Source organism: Planococcus citri, chromosome 1, assembly GCF_950023065.1.
Source record: "Planococcus citri chromosome 1, ihPlaCitr1.1, whole genome shotgun sequence".
Taxonomy (NCBI): domain Eukaryota; kingdom Metazoa; phylum Arthropoda; class Insecta; order Hemiptera; family Pseudococcidae; genus Planococcus; species Planococcus citri.
This window is the reverse complement of record NC_088677.1, coordinates 38,430,227-38,453,388: the sequence shown is the minus strand read 5'-3', so window position 1 is coordinate 38,453,388 and position 23,162 is coordinate 38,430,227. Positions and strand designations below refer to the sequence as shown.

Sequence of the window (23,162 nt, the reverse complement as noted above, 5' to 3'; positions counted from 1 at the left end):
CATCAATTTTAAGCTCTTGCAGAGAGCTTTAAAATGAGAATCACACGATTTACTTTTCACCCTTTTCACAACTTTTCACACTTTTCAATGAACTTTTCACTTTTTATTTCACCAAAATTACTTTTCTGAAAAGTGCACATCTCTACATTGGCCGCATTTTTTTTTTTTTTTTTTTTTTTTTTGGATCACCTACCTATAGATTAAGATTGCCGAGCAGTAATTTTGTTTACAAAATTTCATTAGTCTCGAGCAACTATTGACGATCATCTTTTAATCACGCTACCGTTATTCTTGCCCATTTTTAGTTCAAAGAATTAGGTACATAGTAAAACAAAAACTACCACATTCTAAAGTTCAGAAATTTTTGGATAACAATTTGTCTACAATTTTCACTTGGCTCAAACTATCCAAATTCCTGTATAGGCGTATTATTTATAGGAATAAAGGTAGTACCTAGTAGCTACGTATTATTGCTATTTTATGTACATCCTACATCACTCTCTCCAAGCGAATCGCAAAATATTGAGCTTCAACAACTGATAAAAACGAAGCGAAATTAATGAAACCAATAACGTGGCTCATCAATCATCATCACTTGTACTTATCAAGGAGAAAAAAATGTAATAAAACGAAGAAGTAGTCGAAAAAGCCAACAATTTCATTCTTCATAATATGTATTGATTACATGTTTCTTAATAAACACAACGTTAACTAATAACCATGTACTTTAAAAAAATGAGAAAAAAAACTCCAAAAAATGTTGTCTAATGTCTAACGAGTTGTTGAGGAAAAAAATGAAAATAAATTAATGTAGGTAGGCTACGCGATAAATATATCCAAAATATAGGTACAAAAAAAATATATGTATACGCAAAATGGAAAACAGCGCGAGCAGATATTTTGCGCTTCTACTTGAGGGTTGAATTTAATTTGGGATCGTAGCAAGCAGAAAACGGTAGAGGTGGAAACGAGATAAAATATATAGTAACGAAGGTAGCTGGTCGAAGGCTGCAAAATCAGAACGTATCGAGTTCGCGAGAAATTCGGTTATGCAAACTTCGGAAACGGGGCGTTTTTTGCTCGGCTTATTCGTTCTCTCAAGATCTTTTTAGAATCGTAATGGTGGAATGTGTCTAGTTTTTTTTTCGAGTTTTTCGTTTAAAAATTTCATTTCGTTACCCTTTTGTGATCAACTGAGAACGGAAATCGCGCAGAATTACGCATTTTCTAAAACGTTACGTTCGTTGTAACGTACCCGTCGCACATTGTACGTACGCTTTCTGTGACAGGATTTATCCTCTTTTTTCGAATAATTGCTAAATGTGCGAATTAATCGTTTTTTCAATCCATCCAAGTAATTTTCACCAATGAAAACGACAGAATCGGCTGACAACAAATTTTAAATGATGACTGCGAATTCAGATGGAGGAGGAACAACTCTGCCGTAAATGTTGGAAAATTTGTGGCAGTTGCAAAAACGGTTCGCCACCATTGCAACGATACCGTCATATGTATGTCATGTGTTGCTGACTTCAGCATGTTTTCCTCTCTTTTATTCAATAATCATCGTACATACCATCGTACAATTTATTCCAAATCTTTCTCCTTGAAAAATTCAACGCACCTTAAATCTCCGTTCACTTTCAACTGCTGCAGAATAATCATCATTTTCATAATACTAATAGTGTTTATTGTCAAAGGTAAGTCTTATAGTGTTTTGCCAAAATGTTTTGCGTTAAATACTAGCTAAACATAAACACAATATTAAAGTAGGTATTTGTCTAATTCATCGACAAGGTAGGTACTCAAATTAATGATTCGTGGTCTTATTTTAAAACTACCTACATTTCAAAGTAGGCTACCTCCAATGTTTGTTCTCAATTAAAATTTGTTCTAAGAAGGATCCCGAGAACTTTCTAAAAGAAGCATCAACATTTTTGATTTTGAATGATTTTCGAAGGCGTGCAAAAAATAGGGACTGTGTGCATCTCATACTTACTAGGTATAGCCTGTTTAGTGAATTTTTTAGGTAAATTAATCTGAAAAACCAACAAGATGTATCATACCTATCGATTTAATAATATTCCATCCAAGTTCCTAAACACCTAAGCAGATTACTTTAAGTACTTTTTAAATAGGCTGATCTACTAACTGTCGTTTTTGCTTTTCAAGTTATAAAGGAAACTGACAAAAATGATCATTCTCTATTTCATTTTAAATTTGAGCACAGGACACTCCACTCACTGTTCTATACATATAGGTACATACTAAACGTCCTCCTATCCTTCCAAAAAATGAAAAAAATATCGTAGGTGGTCATCATCTCTTCATCAATATGTATTGGGGGGGGGGGGCTCTCTTACTATTAAACATTTCCAAGTAAATATCAGAATTTTGATCGAAACAGGTACAACGAGTGCAACCGTAGACGCAGATGTTTCACACATGACGAAGAGGTAATTAGTCGTGTGGTGCGCCATGTGAAACTTTGGTACCTACCTACCTATCCTATTACCCGTTATAGTCCTTCAATAAAATGAAGCTTACGTCTATGAGGCCGAAATCGCGTATAACTTTTTTGTTTGACAGCACCGCACCGGCATCGTGAAATACAGAATGGTTTTCTGCACCAAGTTGTTAATGATTTTCCCTCAATTTTTAACAACTAGTTTCGGTTGGAGTTTTGTAAAATTTGTAAGAGGTAACCTAGGTAGGTACCTGATTTAAATTCTTCGTCTAAATTAAATTTTTCGCTTTAAGAAAAAACTTTTTGAAGTAGGTAATTACCTATATTTAAATACACGGTACTGTTATCTTTTGAATAAATTATCGTAGCAAAATTCACTTTTTTTCACAGTAAATAAAATAACGTATTAACCGATACTTATCTGTGTAAGTATGTCTGGCGTAAAAGTACTTACTGCTTGGATAACTGCCCCGAACAATTCTTCACTATGACTCATGTTTGAAATTGACGAGTGAAGTAAATAAAGCATGTTTTAGGAGGGAGAAAAACAAAGAACCAAAAAAATATGCGAATAATGATACTTACTTAGTACTTACCTACTTGAATACTTAGACAATACGTTAAAAACTAGCAACATTTTACTTAGCTACCTATTATAAAATTTGAAGTATGAAATATGAAGGTTATAGAGTCTACAAACTTTTTTTTTTTTTTTTAAGAAAAATGATTCATTTATGGATGTAGGTAGAGGTACTAGGTAGTACATATGTACTTCTATGGGTTATCAAATTTTGTCATGAGCATAATTGTTACAATTTATTTGAAAATACCTAAGTAATCATTCATTCTCAGCAATAGTTATATGTACATACGTACACTCTTTTCAAATTTGATTCGTGAAAAGTGTTAACATCTAAAATTTTTATGTGCCAGAGTTGGATTTAAATTTACACACCAAACGTACTGCATATGAAGCAAAATCCTAGCTATTTCAGTATTTTCCACACCAAAATGATTTTTCAATACGAAAAATTGGTAGAAGATACTATGATAGCATTGTGTCACTAAGGTCTACGAATTCCGTATTGAAAATTAAATATTACTTACTTCACAAAATTTTCGCAAGAATGTATTTCTCTGCCTTCAAAATCTTACATACGAAGGTACCTACCAGTATTATCGAAAAAGGTGAAAAAGGCACTCAAGTTTATTTTCAAAAATACTGCTCTCTGAGTCTTTGCTCCTTCATTAGGTATACAATAAACGAAGTAGAAATCAGTTCTTTATGCACATAAATACCGTACCTATCTATGAAAGAAACGAAAAAGAAGTTTTTTTTTTTTTGTAAAATAGAATGAATAATATGAGCTTTATACCCACTACAATAGTATGCGCTGAAAAAATCTATGTTAACGGGTAGACACCATCAATGCTGAAAAAATTAATAGGTACATATAATATGCACATCTGGAGGAAACTTTTAGAAAACTTGTTTTTCATTTTCAATACCTACCTATCTATCTAGATAGCGAAATATAGCCCTTACCGGTACCTATCGTGCAAAGATAATACCTTGCACAAATTATATTATCGATGGATGTTGAAAGAAAATAGAAAAAAAGAGAGAGAAAAAAAAAAGAAAAGAAAACTTGAAACGAATGCTTATCATCGTAAGTAATGTAAGCGAGTAAAGATTTCTCCTGGAAGTATGGTATTTTTAAATGAAAAAAATACATATACCTAACTACAAAAAACTGCATTTTTATTTTTAAGAAAATTTGTCAATGAAAGTTCCAATTTTGAAAGAGAATTTCTTTCTATTTACTTCAATTTTTGTTGAGATCTTAAAATTAAAGGCTATCGATGCATTGCCGAATCAATTTTTAAATCAATTTCTGGTCATTTTAGAAATAGGCGAATGAAAAGTGATGTTCTCAATAATGAGTACATAATGACATCCGCTATTTCTTATTGAAAAATTTATATATGTACCTACCTAAAGTCTTAACACTTAATGGTAAATTATTAAAAAAGGTACCTAACCGTCACTGACAAAAAAAATTCAGCTTTTAATTTTAAGAATCGTACATCTACTTTCGAAGAAAATGTTCCTAGTTTAACTCTAACTTATCTACTTGGATAGCTTAATCGATACATATTTTGTGAATGAAAAAAATTCGCCCGTTCAAATATAGCTAAGAAAACCTACAGACTAGAAAAATTCGTTGCAATTTTCATAGTTCTGCAAAATTTTAAACCTAAAATTTTGATATTGTAAGTTTGCTTAATTTGAAGCAAATGGTACATAAGAGGCATAGTGACAGCGTTAGTTTTACGCTGTTATACCTCGACCCATTTGACAGGTTCAGTGAGATGCGCAAGTGCGCCCGCCCATGACCTCTTAAAATACACTTCACCATCATGGTGTAAATGGCCTAACAGAAGAAAATCGATCTCTCTAGGTCGTATTTAACCCGAACTGGGACTGACCCCTTTATCTTTTCTCACATTCGAGTAACGAAAAATGAAATTCAGGGTTCTCTTACCATTGTGCAAAAAATGAATAAAATAAAATAAAATAAAGTTCTTTTCAAACGATGCGTACAAAATATTGTGTACGAATTGCATAGGTACTTTGTTCGTTGAAAAATGGCAGAATGAAAAACGTCTTGTAAATTTGATCACTTTGACTCGCTGTTTTTGTACGTTTTCATAGAGAAAATTGCGCGCATTCGAGGCTCGTAATTTTTTTCTTCTTTCAGTAGTTCAGTATTGTCTGAATGTGAAATACTATTCCTATGGTTATGAATTTTCAAAATGTTTGATGTATTTTTCCATTATCTAATGAAAATAGACAAACATTTGCAACTTTTTTTACTAGGTATCTCAGCATAGCAAATAGCTTCAAAAATGTGTCTACCCGTTCAATAATTTATAATTTCTATTTTCTTCAAGCAAAAATTTTTTAATCGTTTTGTTTAGCATTACAAGTGATTTTTTTCTCTTTATGTTACAGATAGCGAAGAAGGAATGCACGAAAAAAGATTATTGAACAATCTTCTTAGAAATTATAACCCTTTGGAGAGACCAGTAGCTGTAGAATCAGAACCGTTGAACGTTACATTTGGTTTAACATTACAACAAATCATCGATGTTGTAAGTACATATCTTGGTTTTTTCCCGCCATCTAGGAATTGATACATGTCTCCAACCTGAATAAAAACAAAGCAAACAAATTTTTAAAAAAAATGTATATATACGTAGATAGGTATTGCAAAAATACATGTACCTACTACATCAGTTGTGAAAAAATTTAGATCAAGAGTTGATTAAATCATCAACCGCAAAATTTGAAGTAATTTTCGATAATTCGTTCTTTTGATTTTTAAATAATGGTAAAAAGTTATTTCTCGAAATTTCATACAAATTATTGTCAGTCCGTATGTTGAACAGCCAGGTATCGATCCAACTTTTAAATTTAAATTTGCCTGTAGTTTCTGTTTCTTGTGTTGATGAAGATGCTTGATACAGGTTCCGAAGTGGAAGTTTTTAAATTTGGGACGAACATGAACTTCAAACATGTAATTAAGAAAATTTTTTCAACCATTGATTATCGAATCATGAAAAAATGTTCATATCATCATCATCAAAGTCTGTCTGTTCACTTTTTTATTAATTGCTACAAAATCGGTCCTTTATTCATCGAAAACTTTAATAATAAACACATCATGCCCAATGATTACATTGAAACTTCTGTGAGCTCTTCACTTCTTTTTAAAATAATCTTTCGAAGGAAAAGAAAATATTTTAATCGCATAAAATTCCTTTATCATTGTCACATGTCACGTTAGAATAATTTCAATTTTACAAGCTAGGTACCTATACCTACCTATGGATTTAAATCGTAATCAGTAAAATATGAATAGGTACCCAACTATAAAAAAAAAATCACCAAATCACGTATACAAGGTGTTTTTCGGTAGACATGAAACCTTAAGTACATTTTTAAAAAAACTTAAAAGTGTGTCATCTTTTAGCATTATATCTACTGATTTACTGAGTGAAGCAGAGTGTTTTGTTTTATGGATCAAACCCCACTTCTCACTTATAAAAAATTTAGAGAAAGAATTTTTTTATTAAATCTTCGACTCAAAGGTATGTATTTGGCTTATATTCACTTTTCAAAATTAAGCTAAAATTGTTAACTTTTGAGTTTTTTTTTTTTTTTTTTTTTTTTTTTCTGTAAATACCTGTATGAATCGCATTGGAGGTCTACAAGATAGACAATTACGTACCTATATTTACAGTGATTCAGTAAAGGGTGGCATTGTTGCATAGTTTGGGCGGAGGGCCTTAAGTTAATTCTACTTCGAAACACCTTGTAAGTGTGTGTCTTTTTTTACTTCATGTCCTTATTAGAAGTTTGATATACCTATACGTATTTCATAGACAATTTATGAAAAACCCAAAAAGTTAATTCACATCTGGATAGCAAAAATAAATCAGATTTGTAGAAAAAAAAGATTGTTAGGTAGTAAGGAGTTAACATATAGCTAAGATGATCAACTTATTTTCCAAAACAGATACCTAGGTCTTTTTCAATTTCACCATTTAGACCTTATAACGTAGAACAAAACAAAAAATACCTTTACAAACAAACACCATCTGTTGTGATTATTCTAGGACGAAAAGAATCAAATTCTGACCACAAACGCCTGGTTAAATTTGGTAAGTGAAAGCAGTTACAGTAAAAGATGTGTGATGTTATTTCATTTGTGTGTTTGCGTGTGATCAGCATTTTGAGCGCGTATTACCAAATTTTCATTGTGTATTAATTTGTGCTTTTTGCGTTTTGAATGTGTTTTCCATTTTTTTCCGGTCTGCCTTAGCTAATGAAGTAAAACGATTTCTTTTTGAATTTTATTTTCAGCTCAATCTAGGAACTTAAATAGTAGGTAACATAAGGTATTGTGTTTATCGTCACAACCTATAGTTGAATACATATCTCTGAAGATATAAGTGGTACCTAACTGCGGTGACTTACATGTTCAATAATTTGAACTAGTATCTCAAATACACATACTTACTTATAAGAAATGAATATTAAATAAAAACCTAAAAATGCGCGCTCGATAGGGTGATTTCTTGATTCTTGCTAAAGAGAATTTATCAACGTGTCTTCTAGTTGGATTTTCTTCATCCATGATCTGATGATCTGATGTTGCTGCATCCGCCCAAAATAAAATTATCAGTGTTGGCAAACCGAAATTTTTTCGATGCAAAACGGAAAAAAGTTTTTTGTTTCGGTTCGTTTTCGTTACTTATGGCTTTGTTTGTTTTTTTTCGTTGCGTTTTACATTCGTCCCTAAATTTTTTCGTTTTCTCCTCAAAAATTTGTTTACTTCACTTTTGATGAAGTTTTTTTATTTTTGTTTCTGTTTCTTTAACAGTTCAAAATAACGTTTTGGCTTATAACAACGTTAATAGGTACCGTTTTTTTTTCAAAAATTATGTTTCAGCTCAGTTAAAATAAAGTTTCAGTTTTTCATTGAAACTTTATTTCAACTATACATATTAAGATGATCCTTACCATTTTGAGAGTACCTAGTTCAAATAAATACATACAAACAGTTATATGTAAATGATAGTCACTTTACGCTAATATATTAGATTAGGTAATAACAGACTAAAATTAAATTATTTATGAAAAAAAAAATGAATCGTGAAACAAAAAATTAGAAGAAACGAGAAAATAATGAAACATAAAAAAAAGCGTTTTACTTATAAAATTTAAAAAAACGAGGTTCATTCGAGCGCTCTCAATTTTCAGCAAAACTGAAAATTTTCAGTTTTGCTGAAAATAAAGGTACCTCCACAGCCACACTGACCAAGATATAAAAATCACAAATTTTTGGTGATAACAGCGAACCTCCTAATTTTGAAAAATTGCCAATTTGAAAATGTCATTTATCAACTACAACGTCTACAACTCATAAATTTCCATTTACTTACAAATTTTCAAACTTTTCCTTCATTTTAAACAATTTTATCTTTCAATTTAAATTGAAATGAAAAAAAATTAAAAAATTGATTTGGAATGTGCGGCTAATAGAAAAATGAGTCGCTGCTATTACATACAGCATGTGTGGCAGCACCTTTACTTTTCAACAGAATTTTCAGCAGATTTTTCAGTTTTGCTGAAAATCAAGAGCGCTCATCGAATGAACCTATACGGTCTCAAAACGTTGTTTTTAAAAAAATACATTTTGTTATATTCATTGCTCTATATTGAGTTTCGTTTTAGTTTCGTTTTGCATTACATTTTAGGTTTTTTCATTTCAATCGTTTAATTAGCCATCACTGAAAATTATATATTACCTACTCGTATATTGGTAAAATGCAAAATCAGTGTAGGTAAAACTGTTCTTAAGCCTCCAACAGATTTTTGGATCTCCCAATTTTCGCAAAATTCAAGTGAAATTGGTACCTAGTGCTCTATGCTCTTTAAGAAGCAACTTTTTGAAGAGGGTCCGATGAAATTCAAAATTGCATAAGTATGTAGTTGAGAACTTTTTGTCTTATCCACTATTTTTTGGCTTTGAATTTTCAGTTGGTAATCTTACAAGTATATCTAAGCTAATTATTGTAGTAGGTACCTACCTACCAAATTTTCTTGTTTCACACTAAGTGATATAACTTTCTCAGTTCCATTTTATTCTCGTGCATGATTGTATTTAAACGCTTCTTAACAGAAACCGATGGTTCTAAATGGAACAACGTTCCAGACGTAATGAAATATTCAACAAAAATTTCCAATCGATTATTATTATTTCCACGCGAGAAAATAGATAAGGCTTGATATTAAGTAGGCGACCAAGTACCAAAATTGAACGTTTTCCAAAAAATAAAATGTGCTCAGCTTGGTAATGTTCGGTATATCTAAGCACTGATAAAATCATTACCTACTGTCGCTATCATTAAGGCACCTACTACAATGGCCGAAGAATTGATTTGTAGTCGTTTATGTAAACGTGAAACGAGATAAGTAAAGAATTGTATTTTATCGAGTTTGACTAACCGAACATATCAGTATACTCTATATGAAGCAGCATCTCTCAGAGTATATAGGTTTAGGTACCTACTACGTATAAAAAAGAAAATCTCTTCTACGAAAAAACCTCGTTTTTATTATTGAAATGATACAGTGACTGGTTTCGGGAAGGCTCCAGATGAACAATGAAATTGCTGTAGTATTCGTGCTTTATTAAAATTCAAAATCGATACGATTTTTTCACATAGGTCCTTTTACCTACCATTTATCTAGATATACCTACATAAACATTAAGTGCAAGTTGAAGGACGTAATTTCTGGAGCCATTCTTTTGTACCTGCCTACTTGACGAGACAGATAATGCTTAACTCGTAAATTAATTTCCAATTTCCTTAATAAATATGTACTTAATTAATTTATCAATTTAAATTTGTTTAAAAATTCATTAAAATTGAAATCAACGATGAGACAAAAAAAAAATATTTACTGAAGAATTTTCAAAAAAAAAAAAAAATGATATTAACTTTTTCAAAATCTTGATTTCCATTGCACTTAAAAACGAAACGACCCGCGTAAAAATTTAATATAATGTCAAAGTGACCAATTTATGTTAATCCTAATTTTGTGATCCTTTGTGTATGTCTTCAAATAGGACGAGAAGAATCAAATTTTGATCGCAAACTTGTGGCTTACTTTGGTAAGTAGTAAGTACGTTGTTCGGAATGCCGAATTTAGGAATTGAAATGCCAATCGTACTTTTAGTTGTTGTGATATGGTCTTGGAATTTTTCAAATACTTATTCGTAGTTGTTTCCTATTTGCATGTTGATTTAGATTGTTTCTTTGATTTATAAATGTCGACATAATGTAGGTAGGTGATCCATTGTATTGACTCATTTAGATGCCTTTGGTGACGAAGTTCTAATGTTAGAAAAAAAAAATTTATTATGGAGGGGAACAGAAACGTACTTGTAGAGACTAGTAGAGACATAATATATACGTACGTACAATTTTTTCAGTCTTTAAAAATAATGGCCCAGAAAACACTAGCATATACCTACCCAAGTACAAGTAGCGTACCCATTACATGTGCGAGAAATAAAGATGGGATAAAATTCCGAAGTTATTTGCGGCGAACTGAATATGCAAATTATTCAACATGTGCTTACCTACCTATTAAATAATTTGCATACTGCATAGGTACTCCATTCGCCGTTAATAATTTCGGCACTCATCATTCCTCATTCGTTGCTCTTGAATGAAATGCGTTGGCGTCGTTTTTTTTTTTTTCATCATGTTTAAAATCTGGAATGGTTACTATAAACTTTTTCTTCGTATGCCTCCTCTCCTCTTCTTCTCTTCCCTTTAATAAGTACTGAAAACAAAAATATTACCTGCGTTAAGTTCTTCTTATTCAGCTTTTTAGTATAAAAGAATTGATGATATTGACTCAAAGGACTCAAATTTTACTGCCGTCTTTTAAAATTATTTTCAACATTTTCACTTGGCTGCGAATTCCATCAAATTTCTAAAATAAATAAAAAATTTGGTACCTAATCAACTTGAAAATATTTCACGTTCTGTTAGATTTTTCTCGATTTGTAGTTGTACCTATTTCAACGATGTACATACATTTTATTGAATTTACTTTTTAAATTAATTATTGCAACCTCATTCGTTTCTGAAATTTATGAAAATAAGCACAAATACTGATGTATTTTTCGCAAAAGATAAGTATCAGTGTAATACGTATTAATGTAATATTATTTCAACATTTATAATATCACATTCTTCGCCATCGCTTCAGCGCTTTGCTTTATTGTATTTAGCTTTGAACGTTACTTACTCGTATTCGTTATTGTACACTGAAAATTTCTATTAGTGAATACCTATTGATAAGGTTATTTTTTCTTGTAAATGAAAGAAATAACTACGTATATGTACTTATACTTACCTACTAGGTACCTATTTAGTAGATATACCCTTATAAAATAGGTACATATGTAATATTCCAAATCTTGTTTGATGTACCTGCTAGGTAGGTACTATCTTTACTACACCGTACAGATACCCACCAAGTACATATAAAATTAATATTCTAAATGCATGTTATGTACTTCGAATTTGCGCACTGCAAGTACATACATACGTACATCTACGTATCATGACATTCGACATGTTTTACGAGCGTTCTTAATACGTACGTATCGGTTCATAAAATTGGTTGTTTTGGATTCATTATTTGCAATAGGTGTAATCCATTTAGCTACTTTTGTTTTTTTGATAGCATTTTTTTAAACACTTGCGGACTTTTTTATTGGTATTAACGAAAAATTGTTTTTAGCAATGCTAAAATTTCAAGTAAAGTGCCTAACTGGAAATTTTCAAAAATTGTTCCATTAAAAAATGAGTAGGTAGCTGCATACCAATCCGCACAGAAATCTTTGCACCATAGGGAGGGGGTCGGGGTCGGAAAGCCTCACAACACATAACTGGGAAAATATTTAGAAGCTTACCTATCTAGTTTAATTCTGAAAAATGTGTATATTTACTCTCCGTATAAAGATGGGTGTATTTTTTGTTTGATGAGACTTGATTATGAAACGTTATTGAGAGGAACCCTGAAAATTTTTTGTCAATGTTTTTTCCGAAGTCAGCGTTACGTGCTGAATCACGCAAGGCCAATTTAAATGGGGTAAAATTTCCTCTTCAAGAAAAGTTTCAAATCATGGATACGTTTTTTTGCTTAAATTGATAGTTTTCAAAAGTCAGTCATCATGTCAAGAATTCGTCTACATTTTTTCCAAGTTTTCAAAAGTCAGACAAAATAGGTATTGATATCATATTGAAAATCCATCAAATTTTCTCCAAAAGTTTGAAAGTCTGTCATTATGTCAGAATGTCGACTGATTTTTTTTTTCGTTTTGATAAGTCAGGGTCACGTGACGCGAATTAGCGTCTCACAAATCAGCGTCACGCAAATTTTGGAAAGATCTCTGGCGCAAAAAACATATCCATGTTAAAATCATCAATTCATGGAATTATTAGGTATCATAATCTTGTCAGACTTCCGAAAACTTTGAAAAATGTTTAATACATTTTGAAAAGCATCGAGTTAATTACAATATTATTTTGTTTGACTTTTACGATTATGAACTTGGAAAAAATTACTTAAAAGTTTTGATACCTATAGGTATTATAATATCAGACTTTTAGAAACTTGAAAAATAATGTCGATAAATTCTTGGCATCAAGTTAGAATTTCAAGAACTGAAAGCAAGGAACAATTTTTGACATTTCGATGTTATCAGAATCTTGAAAAATTGTGGGAAAAGTTTGTTAGTTTTAATCTGATTTCAAAATATTCTCACTAACTTTTAAATATGTAGAAAATGTTCCTGAATTTTTGACACTACCTATACGTAGATATATGTATCAGAGAATCTGTCAAAATTTTGAAAAAATGGCCAGTTTATGATATTTCTGCTTTTGTACATTGAATCAAGTCTGACTTGTAACAACTTGGAAAAAAATTGATGAATTTTCTAAAATTATGCCAAAAACTAAAAAACTGTCTTCTATGTAATATTAAGCCAGACTTTTCTGTTTATTTGGAATTCCAAACATTAAGTAAGTACACTTGAGCAAAATGTATATCCATGATTTAAAACTTTCCTTGGAAATGAAACTTTACACCCATTTTTTTTCGTTTTTAAAAATCTGGCATAATGTCAGAAAGTCAAATGAATTTTTTTTTCAAGTTTTCAAAAGTCAGCGTAACGCATTTCAGAAAGATTCCCGACGCAAAAAACACATCCATGCCAAAATTTCATGAAATAATTGAAATAGGGTCAAATTGAGATGGGAAGCGAAATTCGATTTACACAGCATTTCCCATTTTTTTCAATAGATAAGAGTGCGTAAAGTTCAACATAATAAGAATCTAAAATAGGTAGTTTTTTACAAGCCAAATCATTGTTTATTGAAAAACATGAGGATCCAAATTTATATCCTAAAAACGGGCGAATACTGAAATTGGCTACTTACCTTTGGTTTAATTTCAATAACAGAGAATAAGATATCATGTACGAGCTGTTGTATGCCGATTTATTGTACGTGTAGTTTTGATGGTATTACCTTTCCTTTAGAGAATTGTTCCTTGCTCGAATTTGGTGAAAAATCCAAGTATTTTCTATGTTGCGACTTGTATTAGAACTATTAAAAATCAAAGCGAACTGCTTCATCTTTACTAACGTTGAAAATATTAGATTCCTGTGGCAATAAAATAACAAAAATTTCTTCATTTATCATAATAGTAACCTACATACTTCGTATCTACCTATACTCTTATCATTCGATGAAAAATTCAGAAATGAATTCGAATTTATTCTATGTACCTGCTGTTATCAGTTCAAAGAGAATATTTTCTCAACGAATTACTTATACACCTATCTAATTACATTGAAACAGCATGAAATTACATATTGTTAATATAAATTATTAATATTTCAATTCGTTAATTATAGGAATGGGTAGATTATAATTTGAAGTGGAATAGTTCAGAATATGGCAATGTAAGAGATTTACGTATAACACCCAAAAACATATGGAGGCCAGATATTTTGATGTATAATAGGTAAATTGCTCCGTATACATTTCTATTATAACTCTAGTATCTACAACCTGTATAATATATTAATTCTACTGTATGTTTTGATAATTTCCGGAAACTAATCCGATGTTTATTTACAGTGCGGATGAAAAGTTTGATGGAACATATCATACAAACGTCGTAGTTAGAAGCAATGGTAGTTGTTTATACGTTCCACCAGGTATCTTCAAAAGCACGTGCAAAATAGATATTACCTGGTTCCCATTCGATGATCAGTATTGTGATATGAAATTTGGAAGTTGGACTTACGATGGTTTTCAGGTGAGTTTTAAATTAAAATAGCATACATACTACCTTACATAAAAAAAAGAAAACGGAACAGATTTTTTAAAATGTAACCACCACTTGTTCTCTGATCATGAAATAACTTTTAAATAAGTAGGTACCTACTTACTGATTTAGAATAAAAAATATCTACCTAGATTTAAGGCGAATTTTTCAAATAAATCATTCCTTGAAAAAATTAATGAATTTTTGTAGGTACCTACTATTTCAATTTATAACTTACTAGGTACCTAATGAATTTTTAAAAAAATGTATTTTTCATTTTATTGCAGTTTGCAAAAAAATTATTCAGGTTACAATGTGTTAATAAGTTACTGAGATGCGAACCAGAATTTTTAACCGGGACCGTAACTGTAATTGACGCGAAAATTTTTGGGGAAATAATTTTTACCCGCAATAACCTAACCAAAATCAAAGAAATTGGAACCGGAACTCGAATTCAGAATTTTCATTTCCCTAATCGTTAACCTGTAACTTTTAAAAAAATTTCGGTTACGTAGGGTTGGTAAATACATTTTTAATTTGTAAGAAACACATACTGTTTTTTAAACGCCAATTTCAAGTATAATTTTCAAACACAACAAAGTACTTACAATTAGTTAATCTAACCAACACGTAACGTTTCTGCTTCATAAAAGAAAAAGAACAAACGTATAAAAAAACAAATCATGTGCAGGCATGTATGAACGAATATTTTTATAAAATATAGTTATGTATGTATGTACCTATGTACTACCTACCTACCTACCTACCCACCCACCTACCTACCCATAAAAAGTTAGAATGCAAGAAGACAATATTTAAACATAGATGTACACGACACACGTAACACACCACAGTCTGAGTTTCAAAACAGAACATAAAATACATACGTATGCCGCAGTAAAAAATTGAAACCAAGCCACCGGAGTAAAATTAAATTGTAAAATTTGAATTAAGTAAAAAAAAATAGATTTCCTTTTAACGTATAATTGAAGTGATGGTGTACGTCATCATTTCATGTTTATTTTGTCATCTTTATTCAAGTTGGTGCATCAAAGCAAAAGTACAAAGGTTTATAACCTTATTACTCCGAAAGTGCGACTTGTTCACTGGATGTTCAGTTCTTACAACTTGGCAAAAATATTGTGAAGTTTCTGATAGGTACTGGATCTCTGTTTGAAGGTGGCCCTCTCAGAGAATTTTTACAAAAAATTTAAGTTGGCAAAATGTAATGTTTATGATATGCAGGACTACCAACGTACTGCTCTGAGAAAAAAATTCTTGAGCTTTGAGCGGGGCCCGTATTCAAATGGAAAGGAGACCTAGTACCTATATCTACTCGTATTTTGTCAGTCATCTGAAAATTTGGAAAAAATTTAAATAAGTTTCTGGTACCTATGGGCTATAAAAAGTTAATTAATTTCTAGATATATCGGTAATGGCCTATGGACATGTTTTTGTGCTGGAAGTCTGATTTTTCAGAACTTGAAGGAAATCAATTTTGTCAAATTTTCAAAAGTCACATTTGGGGTTTCTGTCAGACTTTTGACAACTTGGTAAAAAAAAATAATACTTAATATTAAAATAAAAATTCTGGAGAGTTCTCATAATTAATTATGTTTCATTAATTAATTTCAAGCTTTCAAGCAAAGAATATAGTATCATCCATGATTTTAGTTTAAACTTTCCTTATAGCTTATGAGATTTCATCCCCATTTTTCTTTTTATTTCAGCTGGATCTGGAGATGAAATCAGAGGACGGGGGTGATTTGTCTAATTTTATAACGAATGGCGAATGGTACTTGTTAGGTAAGTTAATTCATAAAATACATGTGTAATTGTGTACCTGTTACTTGACACCTTGAATAATTTATGTAGCCTAAGTGAATATTTTAAGTTGATGATTTTTCTTAACGCATAACCGATTTTAATGAAAATATTTCCACCAGCCACATTATATCTTATAACTCTTTCCACACAACTTTATAATGTTTATTTATTTACCTAATACCTACATACATATATGCCTTTTTGCCAACATTTTTCTTGTGCATAACAACTACGTACCTCTGCCTACCTAATTTTGAATACATTTTCAGGTATGCCTGGTAAAAAGAATACAGTTGTCTATGCATGTTGCCCGGAACCTTATGTTGACATCACATTCATTGTGCAAATTCGACGAAGAACATTGTATTACTTTTTCAATTTGATAGTGCCTTGCGTTTTAATCTCTTCTATGGCATTGCTCGGTTTCACACTGCCACCGGATTCCGGAGAAAAACTAACTTTAGGTAAAAAGAGGTTTACTGTAATTACGCTTATTTTAAACTTAAAGTTGCATAACTTGCTTTATTGAAACAGTGGCAAAAAAAACTACATAGGTACCTAACTACCTATTTTCTTCTATACTTATACTCACAGTCACAATATTTATTAGGTAAGGTTGTACTCATGGGACCAAAAAAATGGCGCATTATTCTGAAGTAGGTACCTGATCAAATTTTACAAATGAAACAAAATATACTTGATATAGAAAAAAGAACTCGTGCTTCTCAATATAGCCTAGGTAACTATACAGGGTGCCCAGAAATATCGTGAACCCCGAAGAAAGTTTTTTATTAAAAATATAGGTTGGCAACGTGAAATATGTAGATGCATATGATTGGTAGAATGTTATCGTCTCAGTCTAACAACATGTGCTATCATTATCATTCACTGTGACCAACCAAAATATATATCAGAAAACTTTGTTAGGGGTCCATGATATTTCTGGGCACCCTGTATGTATATTAGTAGCAAAACTTTTCAAACACCAAGTGTTCATCATCAGGCTTATACAGGACTGTAAGGTAATTTATGTTGGTAAATTACGGCAGTATTTTACCATAATTTACCAAAAAGCAAAATTGAACACTTTTTTTCAACTTTCCTTCATAAATTTCCAAATTTCCACAGAAATTTATGATTTGAAAGTCACCAAAAACTTTCCCTACAAATTTCCAAAAAATGTCCATGGAAAATTTTCTATAATCTCTAATAACACCTAACTGATGAAAATTTACTTCAGGTGCAGGTCAGAAGCTCAGAACACAGAACTTTGAAGACAAACTACAAATAATTCTTCGTATCCAAATTGGTAAAATACAGTAAAATACAATATTTTACCACCGTATTTTACCAGCGAATAAATTACGGTAATTAAACAGCCCTGGGCTTATATCACTACTGCACAAGATAACAAAGTTTACCTTTATTTATCATGTGTAGGTAAATGTGTACCTTTTTTTTTTTTTTTTTTTCAAATTGTACCTATGTATATTTGGGAATAGAATTGACATCTTAGAATAATTTCTACCTTAGGTTTATAAATTATCCTAAGAAATTCTAATAATATAATTTACATAAAATTTACAAGAGTCATCATAATCACGAGGGTGTGTTCACTATTGCAGGAGAAAGGGTGTGGTTAAATTTTAACAACTCTCGTTCTCCTACCATGGTGACAACATTCTTTCACTGTTGAACAACCTCACCTTCTATACCTAGCACATGTACATATGAGCTTGCAATCTTTGTTATCTTGTGCAGTTGTGCAGTAGTGATTTAAGCCTGATGATAAACACTTGGTAATTTGAAAAACTTTGCTACTAATAAAAATAGCTTTGAACCTTTGAGTAGCAAGAGTTCTTTTTCTTATATCAACTACCCACACTTCTCACAACAAGGTTCTTTATTTAGGTAGGTACACCAAAATGTACCTAGGTATTACCACTTTGTTATCAGCATATTCTTGTGGCCAGCTGTCAAAATAAAAACAAAAAATTCATGCAGTAGGGTCCTAAAAACGTAGAATGGGCGCAGGCCTGTGTAGAGAGAAGGAAATTGAGAGATTTCTCCCAGGCATGGATTTTTTTGAGGATCTACAAAGGGCATACTAGTGCTAAAAAATTGCTTTTGCCAAAACGGCCATATGAAAATTATCTCAGAGAGCTGGACTATGATACACCAACTTCTGACTTACCTACAATGTTCTCAGGGATGCAAACTGGAACTAACCCAAAAAATTTTGGGGAAATATTTTCAAATTTGTATCCAATAACCTTTAACTGAAATTTAAAAAATTTGAACTGGAACCCTTTGAAATTTTCATTTCCCTAACTTTTAGCCCGGAACCTTGTGCTTGTGATGCTGATTTCTGTTTCCAAATTACGTTTTAAAATTTTGATCCATAAAAATCATTATTTTCATTGAAATTGCATTTCAACTTTGCAAGTTCTCATCTCAACTTTATCAAATTAGCAGATTGAATATGAATACCTAGTTTTATTGATGGTTTGTTATGTTATTATGTATATTTTCATAATTTTATGATTGAGACTTGGGCTCGCATGAGACTCAGAGTCATTCTCTAATGAAGACTCTTGATGACTCATCCTAATTTCAAAAGACTTGTCTTCACCTTTGCTTCAATCATGTTGTAATGGGATTTCATGATAATGTTCAGTCCCTTTTTTTTGAACACTGTTTACAAATTAGTCTTACTATTTTCAAGTTGCAATTTCAGAGTAGGTACCTAACATCTCAAATACCAGTAATACCACTTATCAACCTATTTTGAATGTAACATTTCGGTACAGAAATTAATGAGTTTGTAATTTTTTGTAAAATCTATCATGTGCCTATCTACTTGATCACTTTATCTGGTATAGGTACCTATATAATATATGTACAAATACAAAAACCCCATTGGTGAATCCAAAATAAATATGGTAGGGAACAAGGGGGAAGAGACAATAATTAATAGACACAATTGACCCAAAGAGAACAGTTGTTTTGATAAAAACATCAATACTTGAGCACTTATTTATGTAGTGTTATGTTATACTTGTGTTGAAATGTGTTCAAGCTGGCTAGCTTCAATGAAGTATTAATTTCCATATCAGCTCATTATTTGCTCATTTTTTAAAATTATTAGGTACCTATAATTATTACTATTACTATAATTAGGCTATGTTTGGGTAAGCCCATCATAGGCTGTCCTTAATTCAACTGCAGTGTTCTCATCATTTTCAAGTTTTCATTTGCTACACTACTTATAGTCTTTTCCAATTTTCCAAATGAGAAATGCAACTTTTTAAGGGGATAAACATGGCCTCCATACTAACAAGCAAGGTTGAACACTACATTAAGCCAAAAAATCATATTCTTCAGCTTTTCATTGCTGCTTACCTTAGTGTTGTTTACCTCTCCATCAATTCCCCAGAACATGATGCTTCATGGTGTATTGTTGGTTGGGGTTTGAGTTTCCTATTTGGCACTGACTATAATTTTCAACTGATTTTTATTCGTATCAATAATAATAATAAGTAGTAGGTATAATGTTGTGACTATGTATACATGGACTACAGATGACAACAATTTCAGATGAATTTGTAAGACAAACATAGATTCTGATTTCCAAGAGTTTCTTACAATATGCTGATAAGACAGGTGTGATCAGTGTCTTACTCTTTTGTAGAAGTGGACATGTTTGCCTCACTTTCTTGATGTGATGCTACATAGCAGTCCGTGTATACATAGTGAAAGGGTAATGCCCATAATTGCATACCCAAGTTCAAGTGGCATATGAGGAGCATCAGAAAAGAACATTACCAATTTTCTATAAATTTCTCAGGAGATGGTTTTAAAAATTGAATTGTTGTTCACTTGAAACTTGTTAGTAATCATTATTTGGCTTCATGGCTTCAATTTTTTTTCTTTAAATGTATTCCAAAAGTCTACTGGCACAATTCTAAGCATAAAAATACCTCTCAGAAGTGAATGGAATACCTCCATAACATATTTAAGCAAGCACACAAAAAACATTTTGCTCCAAAAATCACCAAGTTACAATGTTCTTTTGCTGTACACAGCCAAGTTACATTATTTCCTTGAATTCATATTGTTTTATACGGGTTTTAAGTCATTATTTTGAAGTAGAGCTGATGAGTATTTTTTGCAAAAAGTGAATGGAAAAGTACAGCTTGATGAACAAATTACCACCAGGGGAAAAAATAAAAAATGTCTGTTAGGTACATGGTACATATAATTTTCATTTGCCTCAAACTTTTCATTTTTAACCTCTTACAATTCATTGTTCTTTGAGCAAAACAGTATCAGATAGGTATTCTTCACATAAACTACATAAAAGAGCTTTCCTTTGAACAAAACTACATTTTTTTTTTAAATTGAAAAAAATAAGTTACAATGTCCTTTTTTTATACTCCTCATATGATCTCAGGACAATTTTAGAATGGTAGATGCCTAACTATTTTACTCATACATTTCATTTACAATTACTCCTTGAAAGCATTCATAATTATTCAATTACCTACCTTTGAAATCACTAATAAATGTGACTTTCATTGGTATAAAAAAGTAAAATGAGTGGAATTTGTACTCCTACCTACAATTATAGAGTTACCAATTGAATTTTCAATATTTATTTATCTACCTACTTATTAATAATTATATCTACTTAGATCTACATTAAATTGCTGATCTTTCACTCCTAATACTCCAAAGCTATAGTGCCTCAGTTAGACAAACTTAGTTCCTGTAAAACGACTAGTGAAACGCATATCTATTATAATAGCTTATTAATTAAATTTGAAGATAAGAGAAGGTTTATTTGTAGTTCTTATTCTTTTTCATAGACAATAAAGATGAAAATTTGAAAAAATTTCTTGAAAAAATGGTGCATGGTAGTTTTGTTTTATACATTTACAGGCGTAACCATCTTATTATCCTTAACGGTGTTTCTGAATTTGGTTGCTGAATCTATGCCTACTACATCGGATGCCGTCCCATTAATAGGTACGACCAAAAAATTCATAAATATCTATGCATAAACACACATACATATTTTTTATATCAGACATCGTAGTTAGGCTAGGTGTGTCATGACGGCTACAAAATCATCATTTTTTCGTTTTGCGTTTCGCTGTTGGTCGTTTTTTGTTTTTGGTGCCATCTTTGATATTTGGAGGATTCTCATTGGCAAAAAAAGTGATTAATGAAATTTCAGATCAATTCCTTCCCTTTTTCCCATTCTATTGTCAGTTATTTTAGAATACCTGTGCCAATTAAAAATAAGTATAATATGGAGTAATTGTAAACGTAATGCATTTCAAATGTACCTATGTACATACCTATGAAGTACCTGGAAGTATATTCCTAAGCTAATTAGGTTGTGTTATGGTAATGGACAATCATTAAGCGATAGTGCATATAACGTCATCATTATTAATGGTATGAAAAAAATATTCGATTATATAAGCAACAGTTTTATGACTGATTGTTGCAGGAGTTACAATATTACTATCGCTGACCGTGTTCCTGAATTTGGTTGCAGAAACTTTACCCCAAGTATCTGATGCAATCCCTTTGCTAGGTAGCTCTCAATTTTTCCATATCCCTCTATCCTTAATGTTTTTTGTTTGGTTTGAATTTTTTATTCTTACGGCGTGATAAAAGCCAGGCTTATCTCCGTTAATTTTTTTGTTTCACGCTATATTCGTATCCGAATGAAAATTAGGAAGTTTTGAATGTTGTTTGGTTTGTTCAATTTTTATTTCTTTATTGTTTTCATTTTGTTGACATTTTTTTAAGAGATAATTTCTTCTTGCTTTTTTTATTGATATCACTATTTTTACCATTTATTATGTTATATGTCTTACCTATAGCTATTGTTATTATCTTTTTAAAAAATCACTTACATATACCTTGTAGGAGTTTAACGCATTTTTATTTGACATTTTAAATCAGGTATTACAATTAGGTACTTAACTATCATTAGAATTACGTCAGTGTACTTACCTATAATCAAACTTGATATATGTACCAGGTATAAAGTACATATCAATAATGTAATTACTACTCTTATACCTTCCTTAATAATGATTTTTTTATGGAATGAATGTAGTATAGAAATGAACATTGGCCCCCAATTTCCCATTTTTCACTACTTTGTTTTTTGTTTGTTTGTTTTTTTCAAAATATGTTTCACTCTTTTCAATTTTTAGCTTCAATATCATTTTATTTTTTAAATATTAATTGTTCTTTCATTTTTTTTTAAATACTAATTTATCTAATTTGGTATCAGTAACACACTGAATCTTTATTGCAAAAAAAGAGAAGATTCTACTTATTTTATCAGATCCAGACATGTAGTCTACATATTAGTTATTATAGGTACATAATCAGAAATTATCCGTGGGTATAACAGTTTTGTGATATTTCATTCTAGATTAGCAAAATTAGTAAAAAAAAAATTCAACATAACTGAAAATTGATTCCAGAATCACTTCCCCCAAATTCCCACATCAATTATCCCAAATGACTTTTATGCTGTTTTATAATCCCACATTATGAATTCCCAAATTTAAAAATCCCAAATGCAGTGAACAGATTATAATTTTTTTATTTTTCTCGCTGTTATGGAAAATGACAGATGTTTTTCATCTTTTCTATCCATGCTAAGATTAGTTTTGATCAGAGTTGGGAAAATTTTGAAAAGCATTGAAAAATTGTCCAAAATTTGAGAAAAAAAGTCCTAGCAATTTTTAAACAAGAAAATGTGAGTTCCAAAAAATTGAAAAAATGCACTCAAATTTGAAAATAATTGAGATGACTAAAAAAATTTTTTTTTCTATAAAAATTCCA

General features: G+C 31.0%; 1 protein-coding gene across 18 annotated transcripts in view; it reads left to right on the top strand.

Moving 5' to 3' along the window:
* The first annotated feature begins 981 nt into the window (after positions 1 to 981).
* nAChRalpha6 (nicotinic acetylcholine receptor alpha6) overlaps positions 982 to 23,162 on the top strand; it is a 45,844-nt gene continuing 23,663 nt past the window's right edge. For 2 of the 18 annotated variants that reach the window (XM_065344557.1, XM_065344547.1), the window contains exons 1-8: positions 982 to 1,700; positions 5,484 to 5,623; positions 7,151 to 7,195; positions 10,171 to 10,215; positions 14,044 to 14,153; positions 14,270 to 14,450; positions 16,190 to 16,265; positions 16,556 to 16,750. In XM_065344557.1, coding sequence (XP_065200629.1) covers positions 1,514 to 1,700; positions 5,484 to 5,623; positions 7,151 to 7,195; positions 10,171 to 10,215; positions 14,044 to 14,153; positions 14,270 to 14,450; positions 16,190 to 16,265; positions 16,556 to 16,750 — 979 coding nt within the window. In that variant the 5' untranslated portion in view covers positions 982 to 1,513. Of the gene's footprint in view, positions 1,701 to 5,483; positions 5,624 to 7,150; positions 7,196 to 10,170; positions 10,216 to 14,043; positions 14,154 to 14,269; positions 14,451 to 16,189; positions 16,266 to 16,555; positions 16,751 to 21,227; positions 21,315 to 21,804; positions 21,892 to 23,162 lie in introns of all 18 variants that reach the window. The other 16 variants (XM_065344542.1, XM_065344543.1, XM_065344544.1 and 13 more) reach the window with 16 other exon arrangements.